Source organism: Amblyomma americanum, chromosome 1, assembly GCF_052857255.1.
Source record: "Amblyomma americanum isolate KBUSLIRL-KWMA chromosome 1, ASM5285725v1, whole genome shotgun sequence".
Lineage (NCBI taxonomy): Eukaryota > Metazoa > Arthropoda > Arachnida > Ixodida > Ixodidae > Amblyomma > Amblyomma americanum.
In genome coordinates, this window is record NC_135497.1 from 205,505,600 (window position 1) to 205,523,467 (window position 17,868).

Here is a 17,868-nt window from a genome sequence, read left to right on the forward strand (position 1 = left end):
AAATGTGCTAAGACGGGCGGCGGAGCATCAGGAAGAGCGGCGCGTTGAACAAGTGCGGCACACGCGTGAGGAATGAAGGAAGTGTGCACGTTTGACTGAATCCCTTCAATACCTCGCTCGCAGGCACGCCGGGTAAGGGAGACGTCACGTTGATGGGGAGCGCCTCAGATTTCCACGAGACACTCCGCCGGGCCAGAGGCCTTCTCGAGAGGCCCGCGCGAAGATGGGCCCGCTCTGGGTAAGCGACGACCGCTCTTGTTCTGCTTGTAGAATACCGCACGGCTTTGACTAACCTTGATTTCCGATAGCCGGGCTGAACCGACAAGCTTTTCATGTTCTCGCTGGAGTAATGCCGAATGTGGACTGCCATTTGTTTGACCTCGCGTCTGTGAGCATTGCTAAAGACACAGCTACGGTGGCGCCTGAAGGAGCTGAGCATGAAATATGTTGAGTAATGCACTTGCGAGCGCACTAACGCGACCTGAAAGAATCATTTCGCTTATGTGCACGAGAAAGTTTTCTTCCTTCCATGTATTTGGTTTGTAGCTGTTTTTTTGTCTATATTTAATTCATGGGTTGGAAACAAATGCGGAGACGGTGAAGTAAAGTAGCTACCGTCTAGTGCTCCGAACTAGTTCGTGTTTTGGGGGAAAAGGAAACCTGCCTATAACAGTTATTTTGGGTCATATAGACTTGCACTCGGTTGTCCGCTATGCAAAAGGTGTCTCGCTCAGCGATACAGTTTTCTTTCATGCTAAAAAAAATTAAGTACTTGCGCTTTCATAGGAACTTTAGCGACGCGATTCGGTAGGAAAATACTAAGCACCTACTGTGCTCACTGCTGAATCTTTGAGAACGAAGGGCATTTGAGGATGGCTGATAATTAAAAATTGGTATTGTCATGGAAATAGTTGAGGTTTATGAAATTAGTTGCATTTTGTCACAAAACTCGTAGTGACAGTAATGACATCATTAGTGACTACTGACAAACTAGTGACGGCCCCAAAAAGCTGAAGGAGTGCCAACAGTCATTTTTGTTATTCATGTTTTTCCGTTACTGTATCCAGAAGTTAACTGTTGGTATTCTGGGCGCAGAAATCCTAACCGTGAGGTACGCCTTGGAACAAATTTCGAGCGTTGTGGCACTTCTAGGCCGTAAGATAAGTGTCTGTTACAGTTATTTTAATTTTCCTATACACTAATTAGCGCTCTTTGCACTGCTCCTAACAAGGCTAACTAGAAGCTAGCGACTATGTCTGCGCACAGGAATGAGGTATTTACGACAGGAATCATACACGACTTTCTGTTCAGGGGAAAGAATTTCTGTGCGAAATAATGGTACTTCTCCACGCAAAGGTGCAGGAAGTTTGATACATCAGAGCAAAACTAAAGTGCTCAAAGAAGAGGGAGCACAAGGACCGTGTGTTCGTTTGTGTTCTCTCCCTTTGTTGTGTTTAGGTTTTAGTTTTGTTTTAAAAAATGATAACACTATAATTCAAGAAGACTCCCCAAAAACCTTCATTTCTTAACTCAATTTCACTCGACATAAAGGTTTCTGAGCATGAAGTTATCAGAAGTACTCGAATTGTGTAGAATATTAAAGCGAAAAATGCATTCGCGTCGTGATGCAGCCATTTAGGCGGCGGATCTTGCGCACCCAAAATAGTGCCCATGTCCCACATTCAGTGAACCATGGCGGCAGGGGCAACGACAGAGGCCGCGTTTGTCACGACAACACTGACGGACACCCTCACCCATTCTGGCAGTGGCGGCTTGCAAAACCAGCAGTGACGTCATCACCGCTATAAAAAAAAATCAGGCCCGAAAGTAAGCGTCGCACTGGTTGCACCTTTTAAGATATCTCTGATGTGCCTTAATTACATTTGCACACCATATCTTTGGCTACAAGCGTATTGTAATGCCCTTAGAAAACCCTGGCCGACACTCTTCGTGCTAAACCATAGCGCAAGTTTATATCGTATGCACCGTTTAACGAAGTCGCATTCGTGTCCACGAGCTTCACAAACATGCGATACTTTTTTCTGTGTCAGGACTCACGTTCCCGGGCAGTTCGAGTGCACTTAATCCTTCACTGAATTGTTGCCTCATTGAGCGCTGTTATGCCGTAGCGATATTCGCCATTTGCATCGTGCTTGGCACCATTTTTCTTTAAAAAATCAACAGAAACGCCATTCTAGAACGCTTCACTTGTGCCCCGACTTTTCAAAAGTTTTGACGATGCGCTCCTCTTGAATGCTTAACTCTAAGCGGAAGACTGAGGCATGTGCATTTGCTGCAGAATACATGCAACCTGCAAGTGCCTCATTTTTCTGCTTAATTATGATCACAATAATCCGCAGTGGTTGCCCTTCCGCTAAAATACTTTATGATCCACGGGGTTGCAACAGAAGCGCTTAATGCACGCAGATCGCATCGAGAGCGCGAAACGTATGCCTACTGGATGGGGACGAACTGATGTGCTCATGGCATGTAAGAGCGCATCGTGTCGCCATCGCGAAGTCAAAAGCAACTTTCTTTTTCAAATAATCTTTGTTTCCACACCATTTGCACAGCTACATGACCTTTGAGGGAGCCACAGCCTTTAAGGTACTGGCATGAATATCTGAAAGCTTGTTACTTGCATTCGCTAGCACATTATATGCGAGGCGGTGGTATGAAGGCTTTGTTGAAAATAATTTACATCTGCTTTATCAGAACTGGCATGCAGCTTTGGAATGCCTGTCTGTGCACTTGTTTTAAAGTTAAGAAATCAGGACTACATTAAGGTTGGTCGACAACACTTCCCCCTCCCCTCTCACTTCCCTACGCAAATAGACACGCAGTATGTCTCTTCTTAGTTACGAGGCCGGTTGTTACGTGTCTGAGCACCGCATATTTGAAAGATGTCTCACACTGTGGTTTGCAAATAAGCCGCTGTTTATTAGGAGAATGGAATAAACTAGTACTGTATGCTGCCTGGCACAAGTCAAAGTATTCTTTATTTCATAAAATAATAGTAATCACTTGAGACTCGTGAGACTCGGATAATCAATGTTTGAACAGTTGGAGATACGTGAAAGATTTGATTTAGTAGGAGAGCTTGAAAAAAATTCTGAATGCAACATTTTAGTGCGGGGGCTTTTTTTCTGGGAATAAACAAAATTTTCAGATCATATTACGCACGCTGTAGAAGCTCGTTCCGAAAAACCAGCGTTTGGTGATGCTCCCTTATGACTGACGGTCGCCATGCGCCTCAGCTAGTCAGCGTGCGGCATACCTCCGGAGTTTCAAACATTTTTCCGAGAGTTTATAGCAAACCTATTATTTTAAATGTTGCGCCAGTTTTTCTCTCATTTTCTGACACTCAATAGCTTCTAATCCGACGTGCTTGTGTACCTCTCGTGGTTAAACACTTGGTCATGCATTCTGATCTTACTTTGTGGGGTTAACATGAAGTCAAAATAATTCTGCATGCTATCAGATACCATAAGCATTGTTTTTTTTTGCTTTGATACTCTCTGAAGGGTTTAAAATCCTAGCTTAACTTACGTGGATAATCTTTTTTATATTTTGAGCGCCACTTTGGTCATTGAGTGAGTCTATAATTAAATATTTGCGTGGCAGATGCATGGTCGAAACACTAATGATGGCTTTGAGAACTGGGAATCCGGTCCTTTATTTTATGCGTCTTCAAATTTCCAAAGTCCATTAGCTCGCCTCTCATGCAACATCCTTCTTCTGGCCAATTTCAGTAGCATTTTATTATTGCTGAATGTGCTAAGACATTATTAGAACGAAATAATAAAGTACTAAGCATTTTTTCGTTAAAGAGAAGCTTACAATCATAGAAACATTTCCTACAATTGCTGCAGTGTAAGCTTGGTAACCATGCTTTGTGCATATATTTATTTATTTATTGATTGATTCCTCAAATGCCCAAATTACGACATTACATGAGGGCGGGTCGTTACGGAATGTCGATGATTTTTTCAATAAACGCCTTGAAGCGAGCTGCATTAGTGTGGTGAACTGCGTCGGCAGGAAGGCGATTCCAGTCCTTGGCTGTATGGGGAAAGAGAGCGTTAAGTTGCGCAGTAGTATGCGCGGATGGTGGGTGAACGGCTTTGTCGTGATTAATGTGATCAGAAACGCGGTAAGCTGGTGTGATAACTGAGGTTTTTAGCGGTGAGTGATAAAATTTATGAAAGAGACATAGTCTGGAAATTTTACGGTGTGAACGAGGGGAAGGAATATTAGATTCTGATTTCAGTTTGAGGACGCTTGAATGAAAAGAATAGGCCGAGTGAATGAATCTCGCCACACGATTTTGAACAGATTCAAGGGTGAGAGAAAGATTTGACTGGTGAGGGTCCCAAACTGCACATGCATATTCCAGTTTGGAACGGACGAGTCTTAAATAGGTCAGCAGTTTTATAGCGGGAGGAGCTAGGCGCAAGTTACGGCGTAAGAAACCAAGCGTGCCGTTGGCATTACTAGTAATATTTGAAATGTGGGATGACCAGCTAAGAGAGTGTGAAATAGTTATACAAAGGTATTTGTAAGAGGTGAATGCGGAAATTTCAGAGATATAGTAGTTTGTCGAGGGATAGGATTCCCTGAGGTTAAATGTATTTAGAGCAGTTTTATTAACATTTAGAGACATCAGCCATTTGTTGCACCATGACTCAATGTAATTTAAGTCTGCTTGCAATACAAGTGTATCCTGACTGTTAGTGATAGGTTGATATATAACGCAGTCATCGGCAAATAATCGAATATTAGATCTGATGTGAGTCGACAGGTCATTAATATAAATGAGAAAAAGCAAAGGGCCGAGTACTGTACCTTGTGGCAAACCGGAAGCAACAGGGATCAAACAAGAGCAGAGCTGTTTAGCATACGCAAACTGTTGACGGTTAGAAAGAAAGCATCGTATTCAATCGAGAGTTAGGAGGTCAATATTTAAACATGAGAGTTTATGGAAAAGCCCTTTGTGGGATTTAATGAAGGAGAAGAAAATGCAGGCCTGTGGAACTCTTAAACGTATGTGTAAAGCGCCCGTTACACTTGCCTGGAGTAGGATAACGGTTTGCTTCTCGCTGCGCTGAGTGCGGTGAAAAAATTGCCGATGCTGGGTTCGGAGTCACTTGGCGCAAAGCGAGAAACAAAGCCGGCGGCACACGCTCTGTGAATAGATGGCTTCACAGCACGGCCTCTCACCGCACTTCGGAAAGAACCCTTCATACTCGCTCTGCGCTTTTGTGACAGGGGCTGCATTGTCCGGAAGAGTCGGGACGGACGTGCGGTCACCGACAAAAGTGCATCAGGGCTGAAGCCACATGGCATGCTCACTGTTAAACCCGATGCCCGCGCGTCTGCAGACGTATGTTGGGCACGTTTACTCGTGCACATAACGAGGACGCGCTCTCATTGCCCTGAATGCGAAGTGCTGCTTGAACAGGTGCCGAGCCGCGCCTCTGGAATGGAGGCTAAGGATGATTGACGAAGCTCATTGCGTTGGCGGTGCGGTCAGCCATAAGATGAAGCATCGTTACGAGTCTCTCACTTGAGATGTGAGCCATGACTCGGCTGGCGTAGTAGTGGCTTGCTTCAGAATAAAACCATGCGCTAGGAGCGCGTCATATGAAAGCAAACTCACGCATCTGCAGGAAGAAATGATGCAATGCGCGAGAAACGTCGGCTGCGAGAATAAATGCCCAATGTAAGCTAGCGCCGCAATGCACTTTGGCCGACGCTCACATGTGCCATGAACATTTGCTGACCAACAAACGTGTTGTTGTGCTAGTTGGTGAGTTTTTATGATATAAAATTCAACAGTGTAAGCTTTAGGCACACCACAAAAATCATTTCGTCTAGTGCGTTCTGCAGAATGTGTTTAGTTCGCGCTTGTTGGCTCTTACATATGCAGTCCAGCACGTGGCACACTCTTCGTGTGTATGTCCTGGTTTACTGAAACAGTGTTTTTGATCCCCATTCCCCCATGCGTGCAATAAGCGCTCAAAGAATCATCACACCCGCTGAACTAAATCTAGATAGCCAAGATTTTAGTTATAGTATTGGTCTTACCGAATTCGAAGGACACTTTAGAACATTGGCAAGTTTTACTCATATATCTTGTATAATTTTGTGAAGAATATTGAGTATAATCTACCCAACTCTGCCTTTTTCATCCAGCTAAGACTACTGAAATCACCCACCTGATCATTAGCCTACAAAATAATAATTGATACGGTTTTGATGACATTAGCGTGACTCCACTCAAAGCTTCTTCAGATTTCATATGTGCTACTTCACTTAAGTAATTTGTATTTAGTGCTGGAACATTTGCATATAAAATTAAAATTGCCAAAGTGCATTCTAAGTAAAGTCAACTGTATCAGTAACATACGGCCAATATAAGTACAGCTGGTTCATCAAAAATATTTGAAAAAAATATCAGCATTAAAATAACTCAGTATTTAACTAAGCATGCGCTTTTGTCTGGAAATCATTCTGGCTACCAGAAGGGTAACTCAAACGGGTCTGCTTTGCTACACATCACAGATGCGGTAGCGCGTAATGTAAAAATTGCAGTTATTTACTACAGGTGTTTTTTGGACTTGAACAAAGCTTCTTATTCAATTAAACAAAAATATGTTTTTCAAAATTGCCTCATTCTGAAACAAGAGGAGTGAGAGCTCAGTTTTTACGGAGTTACTTGTGGAAGCGTTCGAAGTCTGTAGCGAAATGTAATGCTGCCTGAGATTCAGAATTTATATATATAGAGTTCTTTAAACTTCGATATCAGGCCCTCAAAAATTTTTTATTTATAATAATGACACTGTTCCAACCTGGGAATATCAAATATTGCATTTCACGTCGATATCTCAAGCGCCTTCTTTTTTTTCCAGACATCTTACCTTCTCTATTGTAAATAACATGGCTTAAAAACCATTCCACAAGGCTTCGGGCCCACAACCTCAAGTTAAACAGTAATAAAACTGAAAATACAATTGCGCCAGCAAATAATAAATCAACCAGTATAGCTAACACAATCTCGTTTGAATCTTGACTATTATGTTTGTGAGTACACAAATATTTGTGTTTGACTTCTCCAAAACTTTTGCTGTTCATTCCGTGTACAATTTATAACAAATAAAAACGCAAAATACATCAATATTCCGAGTAAACTTTTTCTCTTCAGCCAATGCTCCTTAAAAGACTGCAATATTTTGCAACTGTCCAATCACGTATTGAGCGTCGTTTGCTGGTATGCGGAGCGATGTGGAAGACAAGGAAAGCATTTATCTCTTTCAAAAGGAAGGCTTTCGCTGCACCTATGAACTTTCTAGGTATGATTTTCTTTCAGCATGTTTTATACAATGCCAAACGTGAAACATTACAGCCCTGTGAAATTAGTAGTGCTTCTCAGAATTTCTAATAAATACATAGACCATCACATTCACTAACAAGAAGAAGCATTTCTATTTTACAAACACGCTTGGTGATACACAGGCTTAAAAATATTATCAGTAGTAGCTGGGATTCACCCTTATATCTGACCTTCATTGGGAGCATTACATCAAATTTACTGATTCTAAACCTGAAGGTAAATTAAATTATATGCAGACAAAACTGCGTAACACATCTACTCACGTTGAACTCCGTGCATATAATACACTTCTCAGACTTATCTTGGAATATGTAGATATAGTCTCGAGCTCCTATCAAAAAATCTTTTACTATCAAATTATAGCTTATCCAGAAATTTGCAGAATGATTTGTTTACTCTTATTATTCAAGACTAACTCGCGCCACCAGTGTAATCATTCGAACAAATTTACAACCACTGTAACATCACAGAGTCATTTCAAGGTTAAAATTTTTGAACCTTCTGTTTCACAGCCCCTTTAAAATATTCAGTTATACTCTCCTTTCAATCACTCATATAGAGCTAATCATAAGAAAATAGTTCGTCAACCATTCAGCCTTACAAATATCCACAAGTGCTCTCTCTTTCAAGCTGCCATTTCCTATTAAAATAAATTGCCAGAAGACGCTGTACATTGTACGTCCGTAATTCATTTGTTAACTATAATTAGAACATGAAACTGTTATGCTTAAATGTGTCCCTTTGTTTCGAATTTTCGTGTTTTAGATGAGAAAACATCCACTTTTGTCTGTGCGTGTGTACTTGCTGTCTTGACCACAAGATTCAGCTCTCCTGCATGAGTCCCAAAACAGCCTGCAGTATGTTTAAAGAAATAAAAATAATCCTCTTCGTTCATTTTCAGGAAAATAGCGAAATTGTACTCAATAAAACAAGTGCAATTTTCTCCTCTTCGCATCATCGTATTGCATGTTCTGTGCGAAAAACTGCGTGCAGTTTTTAATCAAATGGTCAAATTTACGTGCCACTGCTGCATGACACTGTCTATATGCTTTGTAACCCCTTGGGCTTGATGGCGGGCTAGTTGGTGCATGAAGTTAAGTGAAGGAAACAGCGCAAAAGACAGGGACGTGACATGACCGCACAGGTTGTGTAGTCGTGTCATGTCCATGTCTTTTTTGCTGTTTCCTTCGCTTCCCTTGTAACCTATTTTTGATACTGCTGCATGTCTGCTAACTTGTGTTGCACAAGTTAACTGTCTCACCATACACCCAATTAGAGGACTTAGAGGACCCTCAATTAGAGGACTTAGAGGTCACATTTCGCCCCGCTTCGAAGGCAAAACAGAGTATTCGCTAAAAATTTTCGTAAAGCGCACAAGTAAGACAAAGGTAAGCTCGCCGCTGTCCCTTGCTAGCAGCAAGCGCGAAATTTATAGAACGATGAGGTTGTGTGAGCTTCTTCACTCGAGTAAGGAGGTTTCGCTCGTATGACGTAACTTTTAATGTTAACGAATTTCTGTTGTTCAACAGAGGGGTGAGATAAGGTACACCTTTTCATGTGGTGCTAGCTATTAATTTTTTTTCCTCCGAAGGGGCGAATGCCAGCAAACGATAGCCCAGTTGGGAACGCTGTGAGAAATAGGTCCAACGCTGATGAACCTCGTCCAATCATTCGAGAATCATTAGAAAACCGAACTGTATACAGCGAAAGACGTGTCACAAAACAAAGCTACACTACATTGAACATGCAGTCTTGAGCATGATCTGTTCTCGAACGAATTATTAGCCACGCACGCAGTTTCTATGTACGTAAGTCGCGGTGAAACTTCGAAAGCGAAAAAGGAGGAATGAGAAAACTGATTACTGCTTCGTGTCTGGATTAGAAGGAATTGTTATACATAGCTCCACTTGCAGGTTTTGCGGTTTGTTGAAAAACGCCCAAAGCTGACAGCTATAGAGATCATTATCTGGCGTGTCATTTACGGCAATGAAAAAAGATTTCGGTTGCTTGTCCAGATTTCTACTCATGCCAACTCTCCGTTCAGGATGAACGAAATATTGGCTTAATCTGTTCTTTTTAAATAAAAAAGGCATTCGGTGCTGTGAGTTGAAAAATATAGGCGAATAAGCCCTAGTACCCACCCTACACCAACTCATAGTTGCGCATCGACTTGCAGGGTGTCGTAGTGACCTGGAGTTTGCTGGCACTCTGTCCAGGCAGTGAGTCACGCTCGACAGCGGCGCACCTATGGAACCGCATCCGGCAGATGGCCTTCTCGGGGAGGCAACACCACGGCTTGCAGAGGCCCGCGACGAGCATGTTCGTGCTGGACGCTAACTTCGGCGGGCCCTTCTTGTACGCGCCCCAGGACAGTCTTCCCAGGATGCCCTTCCAGAAGCTGTACGTGTACAACCGACCCATGGGCTTCCGCCATTGGCGCCGCGAGAACCGGCCCTCTATGCAAGGGCGAAAGCTCAGCAAGGTGAAGGTAGTCAAAAAGTTTGTGAGGCAACCGCCCATCGGGAACAATGGCGTGGTGCTACTGCTGGCGCCGCAAACGATCCGACCACCGCCGCCACTGCCATCACCGTGGCGGCCACTTCCAGGGCCCGCTGCGCAGGGCTGGGCACTAGCGCGGGGCTTCCCGCCAAGCAGCAGGCTTCAGCCACCTCGCAAGACGCACGTTCCGAAGAGTAAAACTCGGCCACGGCCCGTGGTGTATCTGACAGGGGCGCACACCTCGGATCCTGGCGCTCACATGGCGGCCGGTACCTCCATGAAAGACGTCACGATCATCCACAACAGCCGGAAGTACACCATAAGCGCGAGTAGCAAAGCGCGCCTCAAGGGGCACCCAGGTCTCGTCGTCCACGTGAGAGGCATGGGAGTCCACAAAAGGCAGCTGCCATGAGCGGCCTGACATAGTCGTGCGGTGCACGCGAAGACAAGAGCATTCATTTCTCCCCCATTTTTTTTCATCTACATATGTCTTCTGTATTCACGCTAAGTCACGTGTGCTTTACGATCGAAACAGTTTCTCACTTCTCTGAGGTCCACACGACTAACATGAAATTAAATCTTGGCGCACCTTTTGTAGTGTCCTGTACAAACAGAAAAAATAATGTATTGAAAAAAAAACGACCGCACATTTTACACGATCTCTGAATTAATTCTTGCAGTTTATATAGAAAAAATAGCTGTCATTTTTTTTTTCTTTCAACCAACTTCAGCGGTTTGCAGCGGTTTTACAAAAGGTCTACGCCCAATGGCGTGTATTGCTCATAGCCTCCGTTGTGTGTCCATAATTTTATCGCGCCAAGAAGATGTGAAATATTCAGTACAGCAGAAGCACAATCAGCTCTCTAGGCAACACCTCGTTATGGCAGCAGAATAATTAAAAAATTATTGGCTTTGAAACAGTTTTGTGTAAGTTGAAACGCATGCTGGTCATGTACACTGCGAATTGATGCTGTGGACTGAGCCACTTTAAAATTAATAGGCTAGATTACTTTTTATCCTATAGTTTCATGATATGTGTGACATGACAACAGAGTGTACTGCCATCGAGAAAAAGTGAGAAAGCTTAAGATGTTAAATGAGCTTACCTTTTCAGCTATTCAGGAAAAACAAGGGCGGGTCCGATACTTGTCAAAGCAAATGTGCCGCAGAGGCTACAGCTCTCAATTGGTGCTGCGCGACATGAGATGAAAGAGAATCAATGAACTGAATCTCTCCCAGCTCACGCCACACACCACAAAAAACTGAATACCTACGTCAGGTAGACAGCGTGGAAACATTTGTATCAGAAGCGTACTGGCATTTTAGTTGCCTAGTGCGTTAAAGAAAATGTACTGTAAACCATCGTCGTTTCCCTAATACGGTGAGATATTACTTTAAATTATCATATCTTAAAAACAAAAAGCTGCGTCAAAATATAGGTTCCTATCCCGATGCTATAGGAGTGTGACGACGATTAAGTGCTTTGATGAGGAAGATAGCAGGTTGGCTAGTTAATTGGTGTTGACTCTCCGAACTTCTTGATTCAACATCACCCCCCCTCCCCCCCAAAAAAGGAAATGCAAAACTCGAACGAGTCGAGCGAGCAAGAGGAAATTTTTCTTATTGCTTTCATTTCATCTGATGACATGAAGCAGAATGATACCTCTCTGTAAGACAAGTGTGGTCTGTTTTCAGTGTTTCAGTCACACTCTTTTTCTGTGTTCGGCAGGCTACCGGTTGCCTGAGTTGCTCTTAGCTGTGAATCCTCCGTGAAATAAGTTTTGCTGTATGGTACTGAACGCACATCATTCTTTTGACTCGTTAGACTTTGGAAATGCAGTGCAAGAAGAAAATAATAAAAATATGTTGATCGCACACCGAGTCTATCATTCAAACGCAGCGGCACTGGGTTTTGTGGAAAATATGCGTTGCCCCTGTATAATAGCCAAATTTCTCTGCTTGCACAGATCTCATTTTGTGTCGTTATCATTCGTATCTTGTCTGCCTTTTTTCCGGCTTCACTGGCCCAGAAGACTTTAAAAATAAGGTAAGAACTTGCGTGTGTAAGTGTCCGATTAAAGCCGCAATGTTCAGATTGTCGATACAATACTGCCACGCAGTCTATAGCATTGCTCCAATTTCTCAACTCTGGGAAACTTTTTGCTGGGGAGAGATATCTTACTTTGTTCAGTGTGCGACGGCGTGCAGGCCCTACAGAGCCGTCATCAAATCAGGTTAATCTGGAGGGGAATCTTCGTTTTTCACTATTAGTGCAGCCGCACCAGCGTAACAACATTGAATCTGAACCAATGGATCTGTGCGTATAGTGATTAAATATGACCATGTTGATAGCACAGGGAACTTAAGCTGGCGGCTGTACTGACGTTCACGCATGTCTGGCCGGGTGTCTGCCAGGTTACCTTGCGAAGAACTCAATTGTGGCCTCCGTAATTGGCACAAATAAGCTGTGCTACCCTTCGTCTGTTCTGTGCCAGTAAGGTTTTGCAGGTAAAGCTTTCAATGCCGCCGGAATTTAAAGTGCGCAAGCACAGCGCTGAGAGGAACTGCGGATCGGCTTATTTTCTTGCACAGCACGCTTAATTTTCCTGTGCATTATTTCCATTCAGCAAGCAGAAAACTTTCGAGAATGTTCACCACGGATCTTCAGCAGTGTTCCACCTAAACCAGATGTACAATGGGGAGTGTTTTGTGTGTGTGTACTTTTTCATATGCAACTTAATTTCGGTTAGGCGGAAATTATTTCCATTAGTCTTCCATTTATCATTATTAATAAATGGTAGATTTATTAATGCCTTACAGTTCGCTGAAGCGCCTCATAGTGGTTGGATTAACTTTCTGGCTTTGCAGTGCTACGGGCACAAGCAGCATAGCAAATGCTTGAGCACTACCTGCGCTCGAAGCGCTAGTGACTCCACCCAGTGACTCAGTGACCAAACGGATGCCTCGAATGGCTTGAGTAGGAACTACTACGCGAGATAGCGGCTCAAGCTGAAATAAAAAAAAATTATTGCAGGCGCTGATAGCTGCAAAATTAAGCATCATATGTGCACTGAGAAAAATGAATTCAAGCTTCCAATGCACATATACTAGTAGAAACGTCCCGGCAAGAATTTCCTTATAGATGAGGAAGAAAACAAACATGTAGCCAGTCATCAAATCGAGTCAAGAACAAAACATCTCGAGCGCTGCTTACACGGTACATATACGGGGGTTTTCAGAGAACATATGCGCTGCTTAGGTTGACAAGGACAGAGCTAAAAACAAAACTTGTGGTTAAGCGCAATCATGTTCCAACTAGCGGAATCCCAAGCACTTCTTAAGTTTCAGAGGTGTTCATGATTTAAAAAAAAAAAGACGAGACACCCGTAAGCCTCTTTCCCGCGCTGCAATTGTCTTGCGGGTTTCCCGCCCACCTCCAAATCGAAAGTGAACAAGCAAGGAACGCACCTCTGACATCGATCATACGTGTGATCTAACAGCATGCATCAGCCACAGCGCGAACCTATCGTCCGTGGTTATCGCGATCGGCTTAGCTTGCTTCCATCCTCGGTGGGTTGTTCTAAGAGCACTAGCTCTTACTCATCACGTTTCGAAATTTTGTGGGGTCTGCTACCACCCTCGATCACAGTGCCATCTGTGGCAGTGACTACTCGTCACGTTTCGAGATTTTATGAGCACTCCTACCACCCTGAGATCAAAGCGCCATCTGTGGCTGCAACTAGAAAACAGCGCATCTCGCATTGAGACTTGTAGCGTCATCTACAAGAGTGTTGTAGAATCAACCACCTGGCGCGTACCAATCACGACGTCACAGTCCAATATGCTGGATAGAGGTGTAACTATGTGAGTATGACGTCATGGGACGAAATGGCGGCATAGTTTCGGTTTTTCGAATTCAAGATAGCCGCCGTTGAAATTGGTTGTGAAAGCGTGCTTAAATGGGGGGTTTGGATTGAAACCCTGAGTTCTTGGCTGAGACGGATAGTGTGTTCCTTCGCGGATCCAGGGTTCTGTGCCGGAACCCAGACTGGAATACGCCAGAAGTGTTTTAAGGATAGCCACGTTGGAAGCTAAGTCTGAAGATTTATGTGACCGGAATCGTGGTCGTAAGGAAGTTAGGTCAAGTTCATTACCTCTGTCCGCCGTTTTGGTTCTCTCTTTCGTCTAGCGTTAGCTAGGTGATGTGCGACTAACGATGAGTGTAAATTAACCAGCCCAGCAGCACGTGTGTATCGTGCTGCTAGGCTAGTTGCTGGTCAATAAGTTTCCTTTCTGTTTTAATGCTCGCCAATCTGCAATGCAATCTTCAACAGTGTGATTATTTTTCTTGGCGTCTTCTTTTACCACAAATCATTGCTTTGGAACGCCTCACTTAAAACAAAAGAAATGGTCCTCCAGCACTTTATTAACGCGAGAGCGTTAAGGCTCCCATTCTGCAGAAAATCCATCGTCATCGGTGTCATAGTCGACGGCGTTGGGAGCGATAAAGCAGGTGGCGCACGTAACACCTAGGTGATGTGGCCTTTTGACGTCATCACATCCTGCCCAGCGTGGCACGTGACAGTTCAATCAATTATGATGACGGGAAGAGCAACCTTGGTCTCACAAGCCCCACCGGTCATTACATGTGTTTGAAACAACCCCCTGCCGGGGCAGTGGTGCATCGCTTAACCGCTGCATCGCTCCGCTCGGAGCGATATGATGAATCCCCACGATATGTAAAGTACAGGATGACCAATTCCACATATGCAGGCACTTAGGAAGACCCTAAGCGAAGTCACACGTAAAGAGGACCCCAGGCCACTGAAGGGATCCATCGACCCTATTTCGTCATACCCTTAGCGAAGCTTAAGTATCCCCTCAAGTTTTTTTTTTTTTCACGTTTGTTCTCGCTACCAAAGACAACAGAAGCGATGCGTGACGCGTTCAGTGTGCTACGCATTCATCCAAACACACATAATCAAGCCGTGTCGCATGAAATCCAGCAGTCTTTCCAGCATTTGTGGTTCACTTTTAAGCAGGATGTGTTTTTAGCTCCTTTTTTTTTCAAATGAAGGGGAACATCGTCCGGAAAACGCGGCGAACCTGTTATAAGAATGAACATGAAGCAGAACTTACGGGACAAAATTTGTGTGAGGCATAAAGGAGGAAAACAGTGTTTATAATGCGATTTCCCCTAGCAGGACTCGAAACAGTGGCGGCACAAACAGGGCAGCTTTGTTTCCTTATGCCTTAGACCATTCAGGTATCGCCGCAGCCTTCCGTGCTGTGTGCGTTGAAAATCTTTGTCTTCGTCATAGTTTACCCGTTCGGTCTGCGTTCCGAATATTTGCTAAGGCCGCTGAAGAGCTACAGCACGCCAAGCGCGCTACCCAGCACTGAAAAAAGATGATGACTGAGGCGGCACGTAAAGCAACAAAAGCGGCGAAGGAAGCCGAACGCGCAGTGCAGCTAAGAAAACCTGCTGTTGGCGGAGACTCCTCAAGGCTCGGAAGCAGCAAGGAGACTATGCACACTGCCCAGCTCGAAGAACACAATCAGTCAAAAGGTGAGGAACGTCCAGTTGGCAATGCCCGAGTGCCCATACATCATCGAAGAGTCGTCCTAGAAACGCGAGGCCTGTCCTGCAATGCATTTCGTGCATCTACTCTTGAAGATGAGATTAACAGTGTTTCGCGCATGTGATGTTGATCCTTTGCTTTAGGTCTACGTCGACTCTCAGGTTCCTTGGCATGGAAGTGACTCTCCTTGTAGCGCCAAAAGAAAAAAAAATATAGTGCCATCAGATATGGAGACATTGGTGGCCAGAGAATGAAGTCACCTAGTCTGATGAATTGCTGAGGAAAATAGACACTTGAAAAGTTCCCGGCATCTGGAGACACATGAGCTGGCTTCTCATCGTTGTGAAAGCACACTTCCTTTAGCACAAGGGGAAAGTCAACGAGAAACATTCCGCTACTTAGCCCAAAATTATTTTGCTTAAAGCGTATAGCATGAGATGGTTGCAAGGGTCAGAAGAATCAGATAAAGTGGTCGCGCTTTCTGCACCGCAAATAAAAAGGATGCTTGCGTGAGCAGCTTATCTATAGCGCTGACCGAAGACGAAATCAGGGTAATCGAATAGCGCGGTACACAGCGCATGCGCATTCGAGAGTGGTGTCGTGAGATATGTATATATAAGCGCTGCTTGCAGAATTCAACCAGTTGCTGGTGTGCCATGCCCAGTACTTCGTGTCCTCCATGAACTATGTTCTTACTTACAAAAAAGTGCAAGAAACCCTAATCTGCATGTTATACCAAGAATTCCTGTTTATAGCCTCACCAAACTGGATTATTTCCATGAATCTGCGCATTTACACAAGCGAAAACAGCCGTATGCAACGCTCACCTGGAGCTCAAAACCTAAGACACTCGCTTCACTGGAGAATGACGGCTCGCTAGAACTTCGCCTTCGATTTCTTGTACGTTTTTGTACAGGCACGGACGTAATTAAGATAAATGAAGAAAGTTTTTTTTTTTCAAAGGGCAATCCCAGCTGACCTAGTAGTAATCAAGACATGCGTGCGTCTACAGGAAACGAAGTCAGCGGCAAATGCCAGCATTTACTTGCCATATGTCCTCATTTCGATTCGGCAATGGATAATTACGGTTAGAAGGCCATAGTGCGCTACGTGTATTCCTTCCCGCACCCTGTACGTACCTGGACGCGCGCAATTTTTCGCCTGTGCGCAGTGTGCAAATCCTAAATAATATTCCAATACTTGAAATTCGCCGCAAGCAGTGTCTCAACAAAATTGAGACCTGCAGAATACCAGTCGCATGCTTTCCAAGCATAAGCCAAGGCTTTGAATGACCCGCAAAAACGTGGGGGGGGGGGGGGGCTTTTTTAAAGCGACGTTGAGGATCAACTGAAGTTGTCTTGTACATCTGAATTACCGCGTTTTAAGGAAAAAAGCCAATATAGCTCTACATTGACTGAAAAAGGAGCTTTCATAAGCTACTAAAGGTCGAAGAATGAAATAGAGATGTCGCCCCTACCGGCCTTTTTCGCTTGCAGACTTCGGCACATCAAGACATTTTTCACGGATTACTGAGGCTAGGGTCTATCTTTGCTGTGTTCCTAATGGTGATGGTCTCCTTGTCAAGAGTTTGAATAGAATGGCATGGAAAATATTAAATCCAGTTTTCTCGACATAGGGCAAGGGAAGGAAAAGATAGTGAAGGGAAGAGGCGTGGGAAGAGGCAAGGGAAGAATCATGTGGAGCGCCACCTCGTAGAGGGGCGATTTAACTGCTGGCAACTGTAGCATGCGCCATGCGGTGGTGTGGGTGGATAAGCGCCACGCTAGAGAGAAATCGGCCCGGAGAGGAGGAGTGCTTAAGCAGAAAACAAGGTGAAGAATGAGGGGATTGTTTTATAGTTTATTCGTAGAGTGCACTACCTATTAATGAGCGAGCACTGTATGGATATGTAGGCGGTTTCGGCGTGGACTAGATAATCTCAGTCTTTTAACGTAGGAATTAGTTGGTATATCGGAAAAAGAATGGTACCGTCGGATAGCGCATCGAAAGAGGATGTGAAAGTGACAAAATGGCTAAGGTATGTTAATTAGGTAATTAATTAGAGCCAGAAATGTCCAAAAAGTGGGCGAGGCCGAAGCAAAAGTGGCGCCAAATTTGAAAACACTGGAGGTGTTGAGGGAGCGAAGCGCGCGGCGACAAATTTGAAAACGAAGCGTGGCGCCAAGTTTGAAAACCTAAAATGGGCAATGATGGAATACCCGCCGCGGTGGCTCAGTGGTTAGGGCGCTCGACTACTGATCCGGAGTTCCCGGGTTCGAACCCGACCGCGGCGGCTGCGTTTTTATGGAGGCAAAACGCTAAGTCGCCCGTGTGCTGTGCGATGTCAGTGCACGTTAAAGATCCCCAGGTGGTCGAAATTATTCCGGAGCCCTC

At 44.3% G+C, this 17,868-nt stretch overlaps 1 protein-coding gene across 1 annotated transcript; it reads left to right on the forward strand.

Moving 5' to 3' along the window:
• The first annotated feature begins 91 nt into the window (after positions 1 to 91).
• LOC144094766 (uncharacterized) lies at positions 92 to 11,743 on the forward strand. Its single transcript, XM_077628675.1, has 2 exons — positions 92 to 238; positions 9,570 to 11,743. Exons 1-2 carry the CDS (start codon positions 224 to 226, stop codon positions 10,302 to 10,304), a joined length of 750 nt encoding a protein of 249 aa, XP_077484801.1. The 5' UTR covers positions 92 to 223; the 3' UTR covers positions 10,305 to 11,743.
• The last annotated feature ends 6,125 nt before the right edge of the window (positions 11,744 to 17,868 follow it).